Source organism: Salmo salar, chromosome 12 (assembly GCF_965601325.2).
Source record: "Salmo salar chromosome 12, fSalSal1, whole genome shotgun sequence".
In the NCBI taxonomy this organism is placed as follows: Eukaryota; Metazoa; Chordata; class Actinopteri; order Salmoniformes; family Salmonidae; genus Salmo; species Salmo salar.
In genome coordinates, this window is record NC_138302.1 from 11,962,477 (window position 1) to 11,980,000 (window position 17,524).

A 17,524-nucleotide genomic window follows, 5' to 3' on the forward strand; every position below is an offset into this window, starting at 1 on the left:
GTGCCTCACCCTAATAATTTGGTCCCTCTCCCCCTCATAACTTAGCCTACTGTTCTGAGTTGGTGGTGCACATGTAGCCTATAGCCTGTTTTAGAGAAATGTAATCATTGAATATTGTAACAGCTTTCACTGTCTGCTTATATGCCCCCTTAATTTATACTAAGGTTCTAACTTGGTGTACAGGGAGAGCACTGTTAGAACGGCCCATGTTCTGAATTCTGAAAAGAGCTGAACAAATAGTTATATTGACTACGTCCAACCTAGCACGCACATTAATGTCTTAATTTAAACTACGGATTGCCTCTTATCTGCTTGTCGTCCCCTTATGCCATAGTTTGTACATCTCAATTGTCAGTAGAAACCACATTTGTTTAAACAAGTCAGCCATATCAGCTATGTTTTTTTAAAAGGCAGTAAATGATGCTGAAGGAACTGTTTCCCTGCCAGACAAGGTTCCGCTAATATTTTTTTTTTTATTTATTTATTTTATTTAACCTTTATTTAACTAGGCAGGTGTAGCAGTGGTAAAGCTTCACTACATGGTGCTGAAAACAAAGCTCTCCTGACAGCTTAATATAGGCCCTAACAGTTTGTCACCGTTATAGTGCAATTCATGTATTGTTTAGTGTTGTGTTGTGTTGTGGCTTTGCTGGCATGCATCTAACATTATTATTCTTTTGGCCCACCAAGATATACATGCTTAAATCGCCACTGAAATGGAGAGAAAGAGGGATAGAGAGAGAGAAAGAGGGTTGGAGAGAGAGAAAGAGGGATGAGAGCGAGAAAGAGGCATGGAGAGGGAGAAACAAGGATGAGAGAGAGAAACAGGGATGAGAGAGAGAAACAGGCATGGAGAGAAAGAGGGATGAGAGAGAGAAAGAGGCATGAGAGAGAAAGAGGGATGGAGAGAGAGAAAAGGGGATGAGAGAGAGAAAGAGGGATGGAAAGAGAGAAAGAGGGATGAGAGAGAGAAAGAGGGATGGAGAGAGAGAGAGGGTTGGAGAGAGAGAAAGAGGGATGAGAGAGAGAAAGAGGCATGGAGAGGGAGAAAGAGGGATGAGAGAGAGAAAGAGGGATGAGAGAGAGAAAGAGGCATGGAGAGAGAGAAAGAGGGATGAGAGAGAGAAAGAGGGATGAGAGAGAGAAAGAGGCATGAGAGAGAAAGAGGGATGGAGAGAGAGAAAAGCGGATGAGAGAGAGAAAGAGGGATGGAAAGAGAGAAAGAGGGATGAGAGAGAGAAAGAGGGATGAGAGAGAGAGAGTGATGAGAGAGAGAATTATTTAGATGAAATATTAGATGAAGATATCATCACCCCAGGAGAACAGTAAATCATTCACACCCCCCCCACCCCCCCCCCCCCCCCCCCCCACACACACACACACACACACACACACACACACACACACACACACACACACACACACACACACACACACACACACACACACACACAGTTAAAGGCTAAACCCTGCTGTCAGTAAAACAGCGTTTGGTGGATAATCCCTCTCCTCCTATCTTCTCTCCTTCAACTATCTCTCCAACCCTCTCTTCTCTCCTCCTCGCACTAATCTCTCACCCTCTTTATCACTCTAATGCTCCCTCTCCTAAATCCATCTCTCTCTCTCTCTCTCTCTCTCTCTCTCTCTCTCTCTCTCTCTCTCTCTCTCTCTCTCTCTCTCTCTCTCTCTCTCTCTCTCTCACTCTCTCTCTCTCTCTCTGTCTGCCCTTCAGTTCTCCTAAGCAAAAACATTGAAAAGCATTAGATCTCTCTTTCTCTCTGACTTTCTCTCACTCCAGCCCTCTCAATCTCCCATCTCTTCTCCCTCGTCTTCCTTCCCCTCTTTCTCTCTCCCCAACCTGGTCTCAGAGCATTTTGTATTATTCTGTATGTAAATCTGATCACTCCATTTAGTATGATATGTTACGTTTCGTACGGTATGTATTAGTTTGTGGATGTTACGAAGTAGAATTCGTATTATATGTTATGAATTTGCTAAACATACAATATGTTACAAATTTGCAAAACGTACTATATGTTACGAATTAGCAAAATGTGTGATATCTTATGAATTCTAGCTAGGAGGCTTGGTGGCTAATGTTAGCTAGCTGGCTAATGTTAGCTAGGCTAGGGGTTAGGGTTAAGGTTGGGGTTAAATGTAGGTGTTAGGTTAAAGGGTTAAGGTTAGGGTTAGGGGAAAGGTTAGCTAAAAGGATTAAGGTTAGGGTTAGGGGAAGGGTTAGCTAACAGGGTTAAGGTTAGGGTTAGGGGAAGGGTTAGCTAACAGGGTTAGGGTTAGGGGAAGGGTTAACTAACAGGGTTAGGGTTAGGGTTAAATGTAGGTGTTAGGTTAAAGGGTTAAGGTTAGGGTTAGGGGAAAGGTTCGCTAACAGGGTTAAGGTTAGGGTTAGGGGAAGGGTTAGCTAACAGGGTTAAGGTTAGGGGAAGGGTTAGCTAACAGGGTTAGGGTTAGGGGAAGGGTTAGCTAACTGAGTTAGGGTTAGGGTTAGGGGAAGATTAGCTAAAGGGTTAAGGTTAGGGGAAGGGTTAGCTAACAGGGTTAGGGTTAGGGGAAGATTAGCTAAAGGGTTAGGGTTAGGGTTAGGGGAAGGGTTAGCTAACAGGGTTAGGGTTAGGGTTAGGGGAAGATTAGCTAAAGGGTTAAGGTTAGGGGAAGGGTTAGCTAACAGGGTTAGGGTTAGGGGAAGATTAGCTAAAGGGTTAGGGTTAGGGTTAGGGGAAGGGTTAGCTAACAGGGTTAGGGTTAGGGTTAGGGGAAGATTAGCTAAAGGGTTAAGGTTAGGGTTAGGGGAAGGGTTAGCTAACAGGGTTAGGGTTAGGGGAAGATTAGCTAAAGGGTTAAGGTTAGGGTTAGGGGAAGGGTTAGCTAACAGGGTTAGGGTTAGGGGAAGGGTTAGCTAACAGGGTTAGGGTTAGGGGAAGGGTTAGCTAACATGCTAAGTAGCTGCTAGTAGTTGAAAAGTTGCTAATTATCTAAAATGCTAAAGTTGTCTGTCATGAGATTCGAACTCACAACCTTTGGGTTGCTAGACGTTTGAGTTATACGTCAACCCATCCACCTCGACCAATGCCCCTACTTTCTATTTTTCCTTAAATGAAAATTCCACCCCAAAACTATCTTTTGGTAATTGTTTCATTAGTTTATTGCTGACATAGTCCCAAAATGTTTTTCTTGTCAGCAATCAAGTTTTCAAGATATGTAACTTTCAAAATACAGAAATCATCCCCGTATGATGAATTTTGCATCATATGATGTTTAATGCATCATCATACAGTATTAATGCAAAATGCATAATTCGAGGATGATTCTTGTATTTTGAAAGAAACCAATAACAAAATATTGTTTTTGGGTGGAATTTTCCTTTAAGTAACCATCTGTCTCATGTAACCATACCAAATGTAACATATCATACATTTACTATGTTATGTCTAGTCTATGAGACCAGGCTGCTCTACCACACTCTCCCTCCCATTTGCCTTCTCAAATCAAATCAAAGGGAGAGTGATGATTGGAGAGGCAACGTCCTTGTTGGAAATCTTGAAGTTGAGTTTAAAAACAACCAACCTTAAGCTATGAATGTACCCAGCAAGCTAGCATAGCTAGCTAGCACTCATGTCAGGTAGATAGTTAGCTACAGTTACCCAGAGCAGGCTAACTAGTTTTATAGTTTGGTAATTTATTCCAATATATTACAGAATTCCCCAAAATATGTTTATGAAGCTAGCTACGTTTTATAGGGTCCTCACTACGAGACTAGGCCGATAATGCAGCTTTTGTTGATTAAATATGACACTTCGTGGCCACCGGAGTAATGACATGTGACTACAGTTTGCACAAGTGATCATCGTTCTTTACTCGCTCCCTCTAAATCCATCGGGCCGATGGGTTAACGTTAGTGAATTTTACCTCCACCTGAGATGACAATCAAACTGCATCCGGTTTCCATGGGGATTCCCCAAAGGGAAAGTGGCTACGCGCGAGGGCTGAGGTGGAAAAATAAAAACCGTGTTTGGACTGCAGCCTAGGTTTCACAACATCTGTAACAACCACCAAGTTCTCATTGTGTTTCCAGGTAGTGTAATAACACAATGTACCAGTAATGTTTTCCAGCAAACCAACATTTGGTTCTGTGAATGTTCTCATAACACAAATATTGTCCATTCGTGGAGATGATTGTAGAATGTTTGTATAAAACGTGTATAGATCATTTTCCTGATGTTACAAGAACATTCCTATAAGACATTTAATCTGTTCTTTAAAGGTTCCCAGAATGTTTCATTAGGTTGTGGGAACAGTCTGGTCAGAACATTGTAGGGACATTACAAAACATATGTTCCCAAAACACAAAAACTTTCCTGTTGTGCAGATGATTTTACAATGTTTCTTTTAGGGTGCAAAAAAACACTCACCTTAAGTTTACAATAATGTTCCCAGAACACATTTCATCTGTTCTTTAATGGTTACCAGAATGGTTCAGTAGGTTGTAGGTTGTCTGGTGGGAACATTGTGGGGACATCACAAAATATGTTCACCTAATACCTAAGGCTAGGCTAATACCTAAGGCTAGGCTAGGCTAATACCTCGACTCACACACATTGTGGGGACATCACACACAAACCTAATGAAACATTCTGGGAACCTTTAAAGAAGATAATAAATGTGTTCTATGAATGTTCTTGCAACGTCAGGTGAAGGTTTCATACAAATGTTCTGTAATCATCACCACGACTAGACAGTTTTTGTGTTATGAGAACCTTTGCTGCAACCTAACAAATGTTCTGGGAACTTTCACAGAACCAATTTTGGTTTGCTGGGCTCTCTCTCTCTCTCTCTCTCTCTCTCTCTCTCTCTCTCTCTCTCTCTCTCTCTCTCTCATTCCCTCAGGTTAGTCTTTGCATATTGATAAGCTTTATTCCATGTTATAAATATTCAGTTCAGCTAGTGTCTGTGGGCAGTGGGGTAACTTTAGGACTGTCAGACCACCAAAGGGGTCGATGAGACACACAAACACTTAAACGCACACAAACACACACACGTAGAGCGCACACACACACACCCCATGAGGGTAAGATGGGAGAGAGGGATGGGAGAGAGCTTGAAGAGGGATGGGAGAGAGGGAGGGGAGAGAGGGAGGGTAGAGGGAGGGGAGAGAGGGAGGGTAGAGAGGGATGGGAGAGAGGGAGGGGAGAGAGGGAGGGGAGAGAGATGGGAGAGAGGGATGGGAGAGTGAGATGGGAGAGAGGGATGGGAGAGTGAGATGGGAGAGAGGGATTGGAGAGAGGGAGGGAGAGAGGGAGGGGAGAGAGAGATGGGAGAGAGGGATAGAAGAGTGAAATGGGAGAGAGGGATGGGAGAGAGATGAAAGAGGGAGGGGATTATGTGAAAGCAGTGTTTTTGTCGCTGAGGAGAACAGGGGTGGTGTGTGTGTGTGTTATTGTGTGTGTGTGTGTGTGTATGTGTGTGTGTGTGTGTGTGTGTGTGTGTGTGTTAGTGTGTGTGTGTGCAGCCAGGTCGCTCAAGATCCACTTCGAAGTTCGACGTACGTCCATGTACCCAGGACGTTGGGAGATGCCTCAGCTGGCGCTTGGTTCACCAGGGTTGTGGGTTCGAGTCCCACGTGGGGACCAGTACGAAAATGTATCCACTCACTATTATAAGTCGCTCTGGATAAGAGTGTCGGCTAAATGACAAATGTAAAAATGTAAAGAAAACAGCCACTAGGGGCAACGGTGAGCGTTATTACCATCAAGTAGACCTGGGTTTTGCTAAAGCGTTGGGGATGGGGATGGTGGATAGATGTGAGCTGTATTACATCTAGTAGGCCTGGGTTTTGCTGGGGTGTTGTGGATGGGGATGGTGGATAGACGTGAGCTGTATTACATCTAGTAGACCTGGGTTTTGCTGGGGTGTTGTGGATGGGGATGGTGGATAGACGTGAGCTGTATTACATCTAGTAGACCTGGGTTTTGCTAGAGCGTTGGGGATGGGGATGGTGGATAGATGTGAGCTGTATTACATCTAGTAGACCTGGGTTTTGCTAGAGCGTTGGGGATGGTGGATAGACGTGAGCTGTATTACATCTAGTAGACCTGGGTTTTGCTAGAGCGTTGGGGATGGGGATGGTGGATAGATGTGAGCTGTATTACATCTAGTAGACCTGGGTTTTGCTAGAGCGTTGGGGATGGGGATGGTGGATAGACGTGAGCTGTATTACATCTAGTAGGCTTGGGTTTTGCTGGGGCGTTGTGGATGGGGATGGTGGATAGACGTGAGCTGTACTACATCTAGTAGACCTGAGTTTTGCTGGGGCGTTGTGGATGGGGATGGTGGATAGATGTGAGCTGTATTACATCTAGTAGGCTTGGGTTTTGCTGGGGTGTTGTGGACGGGGATGGTGGATAGACGTGAGCTGTACTACATCTAGTAGACCTGAGTTTTGCTGGGGCGTTGTGGATGGGGATGGTGGATAGATGTGAGCTGTATTACATCTAGTAGGCTTGGGTTTTGCTGGGGGCGTTGTGGACGGGGATGGTGGATAGATGTGAGCTGTATTACATCTAGTAGACCTGGGTTTTGCTGGGGTGTTGTGGACGGGGATGGTGGATAGATGTGAGCTGTATTACATCTAGTAGACCTGGGTTTTGCTGGGGCGTTGGGGACGGGGATGGTGGATAGATGTGAGCTGTATTACATCTAGTAGACCTGGGTTTTGCTGGGGCGTTGTGGACGGGGATGGTGGATAGATGTGAGCTGTATTACATCTAGTAGACCTGGGTTTTGCTGGGGCGTTGTGGACGGGGATGGTGGATAGATGTGAGCTGTATTACATCTAGTAGACCTGGGTTTTGCTGGGGTGTTGTGGATGGGGATGGTGGATAGATGTGAGCTGTATTACATCTAGTAGACCTGGGTTTTGCTAGAGCGTTGGGGATGGGGATGGTGGATAGATGTGAGCTGTATTACATCTAGTAGGCTTGGGTTTTGCTGGGGCGTTGTGGACGGGGATGGTGGATAGATGTGAGCTGTATTACATCTAGTAGACCTGGGTTTTGCTGGGGCGTTGTGGACGGGGATGGTGGATAGACGTGAGCTGTATTACATCTAGTAGGCCTGGGTTTTGCTGGGGTGTTGTGGATGGGGATGGTGGATAGACGTGAGCTGTATTACATCTAGTAGGCTTGGGTTTTGCTGGGGTGTTGTGGATGGGGATGGTGGATAGATGTGAGCTGTATTACATCTAGTAGGCTTGGGTTTTGCTGGGGTGTTGTGGATGGGGATGGTGGATAGATGTGAGCTGTATTACATCTAGTAGTCCTGGGTTTTGCTGGGGTGTTGTGGATGGGGATGGTGGATAGACGTGAGCTGTATTACATCTAGTAGGCTTGGGTTTTGCTGGGGTGTTGTGGATGGGGATGGTGGATAGACGTGAGCTGTATTACATCTAGTAGGCTTGGGTTTTGCTGGGGTGTTGTGGATGGGGATGGTGGATAGATGTGAGCTGTATTACATCTAGTAGGCTTGGGTTTTGCTGGGGTGTTGTGGATGGGGATGGTGGATAGATGTGAGCTGTATTACATCTAGTAGACCAGGGTTTTGCTAGAGCGTTGGGGATGGTGGATAGATGTGAGCTGTATTACATCTAGTAGGCCTGGGTTTTGGTAGAGCGTTGTGGACGGGGATGGTGGAAAGACGTGAGCTGTATTACATCTAGTAGACCTGGGTTTTGCTAGAGCGTTGTGGACGGGGATGGTGGAAAGACGTGAGCTGTATTACATCTAGTAGACCTGGGTTTTGCTAGAGCGTTGTGGATGGGGATGGTGGATAGGCGTGAGCTCCGATGGTCGTGTTTTCCAGTGGTAGACACTCATTAGGATTATTTTTTAACCCTAAACATGAACCATTCAGAATGCAGAGAGAGACGCAGAAAGGAGAAGCGGCAACCGCAGCAGCAACCCAGGGGTGTTGATGTCACGGACACCTGCGCTACTGCTGCTCATTCCGTGCACCAGTTACGGAGGTCTACGTCACCGGCCTCTAGTCACTGAACTGTTTCATCACGCACACCTGGTTCCCATTTCCCCTGATTGTATTTGTATAAATGTGCCCTTTGGTTCACCATTGTCCGGTCGATTATTGTTCCAATGTGCGCTGGTCGTGTGAGTACCTGTGTTGTTTTGGCATTCGTGCCATGTGTATTGTGCAGATGATTACGGGTCTCGTGTGGTATCATTGTGCGCTGGTGTTATTTATTCGAGGTTCTCCTCGCTCTTTTGTTTGGGTTTCAACCCTGTATTTTGTTACGTGTTTGTTTGGTCATCGTCCCCGTGCCTTTACACGGCACTCTGTAATTTGGATGAAATAAAAACAATTATTACGCATTCCTGCACCTGTCTCCCGACACTTTATACCAACGTGACAGTTGACAACAACTTTTGAAATTGTTTTGGAGAAACGTGGATGAACTTCAGAATCTGAAGTCAAACTGGTCAAATGGAGAGATGTTGTTGTAGAGCCAACAGCAGTCATTACACACCACTTAGCTTTGCCAGCGTGTATGTGTTTACCAGCAGTCCCTTAGATGGGAAGCTCTGGGGGTTGGTGGTGTGTGTGTGTGTGTGTGTGTGTGTGTGTGTGTGTGTGTGTGTGTGTGTGTGTGTGTGTGTGTGTGTGTGTGTGTGTGTATATCTGTCCATGTGTGTGTGTGTGTGTGTGTGTGTGTGTGTGTGTACCTGCAGGCCCTTCTTAGTGAGTCTGCGTGGGTTGGTGGTGTAGGTGTGTATGTGTCCGTCTACTCCTCTCAGTAGTGGTTCAGTATCTCTGACGTACTGCAGGTCTCTAGATGTCCTCAGATCCATCACCTCCATAGACTGACTCACATTCTGCACCTAAACACACACACAAAGTCAGGGTTACACACACAAACACTTAAAGCAAATTAGATCAATACAAACACAACACAACACAAAAACTCTCTTTCTGACACACACACACACGCACGCACACCACACTGTCTCTCCCCCTCTCTCTCTCACACACACGAACATGACTAGACAAACACGCCGTCGACGATTTGTTGTCGTTGTTCTTCACCGTTCTTCACTGATCAACACCAACAGCAGACCTTTTTTGTCTTGTTCTTCCTCTCTCTATTTTCTCACCCATTCCATCCTTATCTCTCTCTCTTTGTCTCTCTGTCTATCTCCAGTATCTCTGTCTTTGTCTCTCTGTCTATCTCCAGTATCTCTGTCTTTGTCTCTCTGTCTATCTCCAGTATCTCTGTCTTTGTCTCTCTGTCTATCTCCAGTATCTCTGTCTTTGTCTCTCTGTCTATCTCCAGTATCTCTCTCTCTCTTTCCCAAACTATGTCTGACTTTCTATCTCTGTAATTCTATCATGATGCTGTCGATAGTAGGACGCAGGGGCCTGTAAGTGTGTTCATGTCAACGGCACTCAGACCCGTGAATATCTTATTCCAGTCCACTGCCCTTTCCTCTCTGCATTGTGATTCTGGACACGAGCTTCCATCCCCGAACACACACACACACACACACACACACACACACACACACACACACACACACACACACACACACACACACACACACACACACACACACACACACACACACACACACACACACACACACACCTGTTCTGTGAGTAGGCGCAGCTGACGGCTGCGGGGGTCTCGTTTGCAGAGGTTCTGAGCGGGAGCAACCACTGTACACACACACTTCCCATCAGGCTCCGACGCCGAGCTGTACACCTGCCAACCTTCATCTGGACCCGGATACAACGCCTGGAGGGAGGGAGGGAGGGAGGGAGGGAGGGAGGGAGGGAGGGAGGGAGGGAGGGAGGGAGGGAGGGAGGGAGGGAGGGAGGGAGTTAGAGCTATAAACTTGCAGACAGAGAGAGAGATAATTGAGGCGATAACCTTGCCTGAAAACTGCAGTCCTAATACCTAAGGCAAGGCTAGGCTAATATCTAAGGCTAGGCTAATACCTAAGGCAAGGCTAGGCTAATATCTAAGGCTAGGCTAATACCTAAGGCTAGGCTAGGCTAATACCTCGACTCACACACATTGTGGGGACATCACAACATATATGTTCCCAAAACAAACAAAAAACTGTCCAGTTGTGTGGATGTTCTACAATTGTGTTTTGGGAACATACTGTATCTTTTGTGATGTCCCCGCACACACACACACACACACACACACACACACACACACACACACACACACACACACACACACACACACACACACACACACACACACACACACACACACACACACACACCTGTAGGTCACTGTGTGTGTCATGATGTCCTCTGATTCCTGATAATCACACAGATGACAGAAGACAACTGGACATACAGATGTAGGATCTTAATTTGATCACCCTGTTGCAGGACAACAGGACATTTAAAACTTGTAGTGTAGTTGAGGTTAAAAAAACAACTTCTGAAGTTAGTAATTTACATTTTAAATTTCAGACTTGATTTTCCCTTAATTGATCAACCCCTCCAAAAATGGTCATTAATTATGATCCACATAATGATCCTCCTTGCTGCAGGATTATTTTCTTGCTGTTGCAAACTGGCTCAAATTAAGATCCTTCATCTGTAGCTTTTAGCTCAGCGGATTCAAACCCAGAAAGGAAGAACTCGACCCTTTGTCATTCAGTTTTAAAATCAAACCTATTCAATGGCAATATCCAAGGGTTGTATTGAAACATCTCTCTCATCATTTCAGGTGTAAACGTCAAACTAGAATAGAAAGCAGACGGTGTTGTTGTGCTCTCTCTCTATTTCTCTCCTCGCTGTCTTTAATTAATAAAACAGCACCTCTCACACCTTCTCCATCTGCTCCTCATCAATTACTGTGTGTGTGTGTGTGTGTGTGTGTGTGTGCGTGTGTGCGTTTGTCTGTGTGTGTGTGTGTGTGTGTGTGTCTGTGTGTGTGTGTGAACTTGATGAACTTGCAAAGAGTTGCTATGGCAGCACATGTAACAGTGTAAGTTCCGTCCCTCTCTTCGCCCCAACCCGGGCTCGAACCAGGGACCCTTGCACACATCAACAACTGACACCCCACGAAGCATCGTTACCCATCGCGCCACAAAAGCCACGGCCCTTGCAACGCAAGGGGCAACCCTACTTCAAGTCTCAGAGCGGGTGACGTCACCGATTGAAACGCTATTAGCGCGCACCACCGCTAACTAACTAGCCATTTCACATCGGTTACACACACACACACCTAACTTTGTCAGCAGGCATTGGTACCATATCTAGAGGGTCTTTGCTATCTCTGGCAAACAATAGGGAGGTTCACAAGTTCTCAATACACACAGTTTACAATACCGGACAAGAACCTGACACCCTCAGCACACACCCTCCCCCATATGCCCCCCTAGGCACAACTATGACAACATAACCATCAAAAACAGGTTACAACTCCTGCAGCTCTGTCGCATGCTGGGTATGTACATAGTCAATGGTAGGCTTCGAGGGGACTCCTATGGTAGGTACACCTATAGCTCATCTCTGGGCAGTAGTACTGTAGACTACTTTATCACTGACCTCAACCCAGAGTCTCTCAGAGCGTTCACAGTCAGCCCACTGACACCCCTATCAGGCCACAGTAAAATCACAGTCTACTTGAACAGAGCAATACTCAACCATGAGGCATCAAAGCCGAAGGAACTGAGTAATATTAAGAAATGCTGTAGATGGAAGGAACGTAGTTTGAAAACCTAACAAAAAACAATTAGGCAACAACAAATTAAATCCCTTCTAGACAACTTCCTGACAAAACGTTCCACTGTAATAGTGAAGGTGTAAACTTGGCAGTTGAAAATCTTAACAGTATATTTGACCTCTCAGCTTCCCTATCAGATCTAAACATGTCAAGCAGACAACCTAAGAAAATGAACAACAAGGACAAATGGTTTGATGCAGAATGCAAAAATCTAAGAAAGAAATTGAGAAACCTGTCCAACTAAAAACATAGAGACCCGGAAAACCAGAGTCTACACCTTCACTATGGTGAATCACTAAAACAATACAGAAATACACTACGGAAAAGGAAGGAACAGCACGTCAGAAATCAGCTCAATGTAATTGAAGAATCCATAGACTCTAACCACTTCTGGGAAAATTGGAAAACACTAAACAAACAACAACACAAAGAATTATCTAGACAAAACGGAGATGTATGGGTAAACCACTTGTCCAATCTTTTTGTCTCTATAACAAAGAACAAACAGCAAAAAAATATTCGTGATCAAATACAAATCTTAGTATCAACTATTAAAGACTACCAGAACCCACTGGATTCTCCAGTTACCTTGAATGAACTACAGGACAAAATAAAACCCTCCAACCCAAAAAAGCCTGTGGTGTTGATGGTATCCTCAATGAAATGATAAAATATACAGACCACAAATTCCAATTGGCAATACTAAAATTCTTTAACATCATCCTTAGCTCTGGCATCTTCCCCAATATTTGGAACCAAGGACTGATCACCCCAATCCACAAAAGTGGAGACAAATTTGACCCCAATAACTACCGTGGGATATGCGTCAACAGCAACCTTGGGAAAATCCTCTGCATTATAATTAACAGCAGACTCGTACATTTCCTCAGTGAAAACAATGTACTGAGCAAATGTCAAATTGGCTTTTTACCAAATTACTATACGACAGACCACATATTCACCCTGCACACCCTAATTGGCAAAACAAACAAACCAAAATAAAGGCAAAGTCTTCTCATGTTTTGTTGATTTCAAAAAAGCCTTTGACTCAATTTGGCATGAGAGTCTGCTATACATGAGGGTCTGCTATACATGAGAGTCTGCTATACATGAGGGTCTGCTATACATGAGAGTCTGCTATATATGAGGGTCTGCTATACATGAGAGTCTGCTATACATGAGAGTCTGCTATACATGAGGGTCTACTATACATGAGAGTCTGCTATACATGAGAGTCTGCTATACATGAGGGTCTGCTATATATGAGGGTCTGCTATATATGAGAGTCTGCTATACATGAGGGTCTGCTATACATGAGAGTCTGCTATACATGAGGGTCTACTATACATGAGAGTCTGCTATACATGAGGGTCTGCTATATATGAGGGTCTGCTATACATGAGGGTCTGCTATACATGAGAGTCTGCTATACATGAGGGTCTGTTATACATGAGAGTCTGCTATACATGAGGGTCTGCTATACATGAGAGTCTGCTATACATGAGGGTCTGTTATGCATGAGAGTCTGCTATACATGAGGGTCTGCTATACATGAGAGTCTGCTATACATGAGAGTCTGCTATACATGAGAGTCTGCTATACATGAGAGTCTGCTATACATGAGGGTCTGCTATACATGAGAGTCTGCTATACATGAGAGTCTACTATACATGAGAGTCTGTTATACAGGAGAGTCTGCTATACATGAGAGTCTGCTATACATGAGGGTCTGTTATACATGAGAGTCTGCTATACATGAGGGTCTGCTATACATGAGAGTCTGCTATATATGAGGGTCTGCTATACATGAGGGTCTGCTATACATGAGGGTCTGCTATACATGAGAGTCTGCTATACATGAGGGTCTGCTATATATGAGAGTCTGCTATACATGAGGGTCTGCTATACATGAGAGTCTACTATACATGAGAGTCTACTATACATGAGGGTCTACTATACATGAGGGTCTGCTATACATGAGGGTCTGCTATACATGAGGGTCTGCTATATGAGGGTCTGCTATACATGAGTCTGCTATACATGAGGGTCTACTATACATGAGAGTCTACTATACATGAGGGTCTACTATACATGAGGGTCTGCTATACATGAGGGTCTGCTATACATGAGAGTCTGCTATACATGAGGGTCTGCTATACATGAGGGTCTGCTATATATGAGGGTCTGCTATACATGAGAGTCTGCTATACATGAGGGTCTGCTATATATGAGGGTCTGCTATACATGAGAGTCTGCTATACATGAGGGTCTGCTATATATGAGGGTCTACTATACATGAGGGTCTGCTATACATGAGTCTGCTATATATGAGGGTCTGCTATATATGAGGGTCTGCTATACATGAGAGTCTACTATACATGAGAGTCTGCTATACATGAGAGTCTACTATACATGAGAGTCTGCTATACATGAGAGTCTACTATACATGAGAGTCTACTATACATGAGGGTCTGCTATACATGAGAGTCTACTATATATGAGGGTCTGCTATACATGAGGGTCTGCTATACATGAGGGTCTACTATACATGAGAGTCTGCTATACATGAGAGTCTACTATACATGAGGGTCTACTATACATGAGAGTCTACTATATATGAGGGTCTGCTATACATGAGGGTCTGCTATACATGAGGGTCTACTATACATGAGAGTCTGCTATATATGAGGGTCTGCTATACATGAGGGTCTGTTATACAGGAGAGTCTGCTATATATGAGGGTCTGCTATACATGAGAGTCTGCTATACATGAGAGTCTGCTGTACATGAGGGTCTGTTATACATGAGAGTCTGCTATATATGAGGGTCTGCTATACATGAGAGTCTGCTATACATGAGGGTCTGCTATACATGAGAGTCTGCTATACATGAGGGTCTGCTATATATGAGGGTCTGCTATACATGAGAGTCTGCTATACATGAGGGTATGCTATATAAATTGATGGAAAGTGGTGTTGGGGGAAAAACATACAACATTATAAACTCTAGAGCAGTCTGCAGCATCCGGCCTCACCCTACTAGAATCTGAAGTCAAATGTCTACTGATGATCTGGTGCTTCTGTCCCCAACCAAGGAGGGCCTACAGCAGCACCTGGATCTTCTGCTCAGGTTCTGTCAGACCTGGACCCTGACAGTAAATCTCAGTAAGACTAAAATAATGCTGTTCCAAAAAAGATGTGTGACCTGTTGCCACAAGAAAAGGGCAACCAGTGAAAAATAAACACCATTGTAAACACAACCCATATTGTGCTTATTTATTTGATGTTTTGTTACTTTAACCATTTGCACATCGTTACAACACTGTATATATACATAATATGACATTTGTAATTGTCACGCCCTGACCGTAGAGAGCCTTGTTATTTCTCTATTTGGTTAGGTCAGGGTGTGATTTGGGTGGGCATTCTAGATTATGTATATCTATGTTTGGATTTCTATGTTGGCCTGATATGGTTCCCAATCAGAGGCAGCTGTCTTTCGTTGTCTCTGATTGGGGATCATATTTAGGCAGCCTTTTCCCACTGGGTTTTTTGTGGGATCTTGTATTTGTATAGTTGCACGTTTGTTATTTCTTTGTTGTTTTGGTTGTAAGTTTCACTATTAAAGAGAATGTGGAACTCTACGCACGCTGCGCCTTGGTCTCCTTCATATGATGAACGTGACAGTAATGTCTTTATTCTTTTGGAACTTCTGTGAATTTAATGTTTTTACTGTTCATTTTTATTGTTTATTTCACTTTTGTATATTAACTACTTCACTTGTTTTGGCAATGTCAACATATGTTTCCCATGCCAATAAATCCCCTTGAATTGGAGAGAGAGAGAGAATCTCCATAGGGTCATTCCTCCTCTCCTTTATCTCTCTACCTCTCATTTATCTCTCCTCTCCTTTACCTCTTCTTTACCACTCCTCTCCTTTACCTCTCCTCTCCTTTACCTCTCATTTATCTCTCCTCTACCTTTCATAAACCTCTCCTTTACCTTTCCGCTCCTTTACCTCTCCTATACCTCTCCTTTACTCCTCCTCTACCTCTCCTCCACTTCTCCTTTACCTCTCCTCTCCTTTACTCCTCCTCTACCTCTCCTTTACCTCTCCTCTCCTTTACTTTTCCTTTACTTCTCCTTTACTTCTCATTTACCTCTACTCTCCTTTACCTCTCATCTACCTCTCCTTTACCTCTCCTCACCTTTACCTCTCCTCTACCTCTCCTTTACCTCTCCTCTACCTCTCTTTAACCTCTCCTCTCCTTTACCTCTCCTCTACCTCTCCTTTACCTCTCCTCTCCTTTACCTCTCCTCTACCTCTCCTTTACCTCTCCTCTACCTCTCCTTTACCTCTCCTTTACCTCTCCTTTACTTCTACTTTACCTCTATTCTCCTTTACCTCTCCTCTACCTCTCCTTTACCCCTCCTTTCCTTTACCTCTCCTTTACTCCTCCTCTACCTCTCCTCTCCTTTACCTCTCCTCTACCTCTCCTTTACCTCTCATCTCCTTTACCTCTCCCCTACCTCTCCTTTACCTCTCCTCTCCTTTACCTCTCCTCTACCTCTCCTTTACCTCTCCTCTCCTTTACCTCTCCTCTCCTTTACCCCTCCTTTCCTTTCCTTTGCCTCTCCTCTACCTTTTGTAAAATCTCTCCTTTACATCTCCTCTACCTTTCGTAAAATCTCTCCTTTACCTCTCCTCTCCTTTACCTCTCCTTTAACTCTCCATTACCTCTCCTCTCCTTTACCTGTCCTTTACCTCTCCTTTAACTCTCCCCTCCTTTACCTATACTTTAACTCTCCCCTCCTTTACCTCTCATTTACCTCTCCTTAACCTCTCCTCCCCTCTCATTTACCACTCCTCTCATTTACCTCCCCTTTAACTCTCCTTTACCTCTCCTCTACCCCTCTTCTCCTCTACCTCTCCTCTCCTTTTCCTGTCCTCTATCTATCCTCCTCTCTATATCCTCTGCTCCTCTTCTCCTTACTCCCTGTTCTTTTTTCTCTTCTCCTCTACTCTCCTCTCCCCTTCTTTCTCTCCTTTACTCTCCTCTCCTTGTCTCCTCTCTGTTCCCTTACAAAAACGTGTTTCCATGCAATGAATGAACCATCACACACAACATGCTCTCCCATTAGGCCACTTATCAACAGCAAACCTGGCATTCAAACCAACATTCAACATGTAGTTATAAACTCTGAGTATACTAAACATTAAGAACTTCCTAATATTGACTTGCACCACCTTTTTCCCTCAGAACAGCCTCAATTAGTAGGGGCATGGAATCTACAAAGTGTCAAAAACCCAAGGATGCTGGCCCATGTTGACTCCAATGCTTCCCACAGTTACGTCAAGTTGGCTGAATGCCCTTTGGGTGGTGGACCATTCTTGATACACAGGAAACTGTTGAGCATGAAAAACCCAGCAGGGTTGCAGTTCTTGACACAAACCGGTGCACCTGGCACCTACTACCATACCCTGTTCAAAGGCACTTAAATATTGTGTATTTTGTCTTGCCCATTCACAAACGAACAATCCATGTCTCAGTTGTGTCAAGGCTTAAAAATGGTTCTTTAACCTGTCTCCACCCCATCATCTACTCTGATTGAACTGGATTTAACAAGCGACATCAATAAGGGATCATAGCTTTCACCTGGATTCACCAGATCAGTCAATGTCATGGAAAGAGCAGGTGTTCTTAATGTTTGGTACAATCAGTGCATGTGAACCAATATGAACACA

General features: G+C 44.3%; 1 protein-coding gene across 2 annotated transcripts in view; it reads right to left on the reverse strand.

Annotated features, from left to right (window-relative positions):
* The window catches only part of LOC106595255 (noelin-2), a 60,300-nt gene that overhangs the window by 29,555 nt on the left and 13,221 nt on the right, over positions 1 to 17,524 (reverse strand). For both annotated transcript variants that reach the window (XM_045690678.2, XM_045690677.2), the window contains exons 2-3: positions 9,671 to 9,820; positions 8,751 to 8,906 (exon numbers count right to left, since the gene is read on the reverse strand). In XM_045690678.2, the coding sequence (XP_045546634.1) occupies positions 8,751 to 8,906; positions 9,671 to 9,820 (306 nt within the window). The remainder of the gene's footprint in view (positions 1 to 8,750; positions 8,907 to 9,670; positions 9,821 to 17,524) is intronic.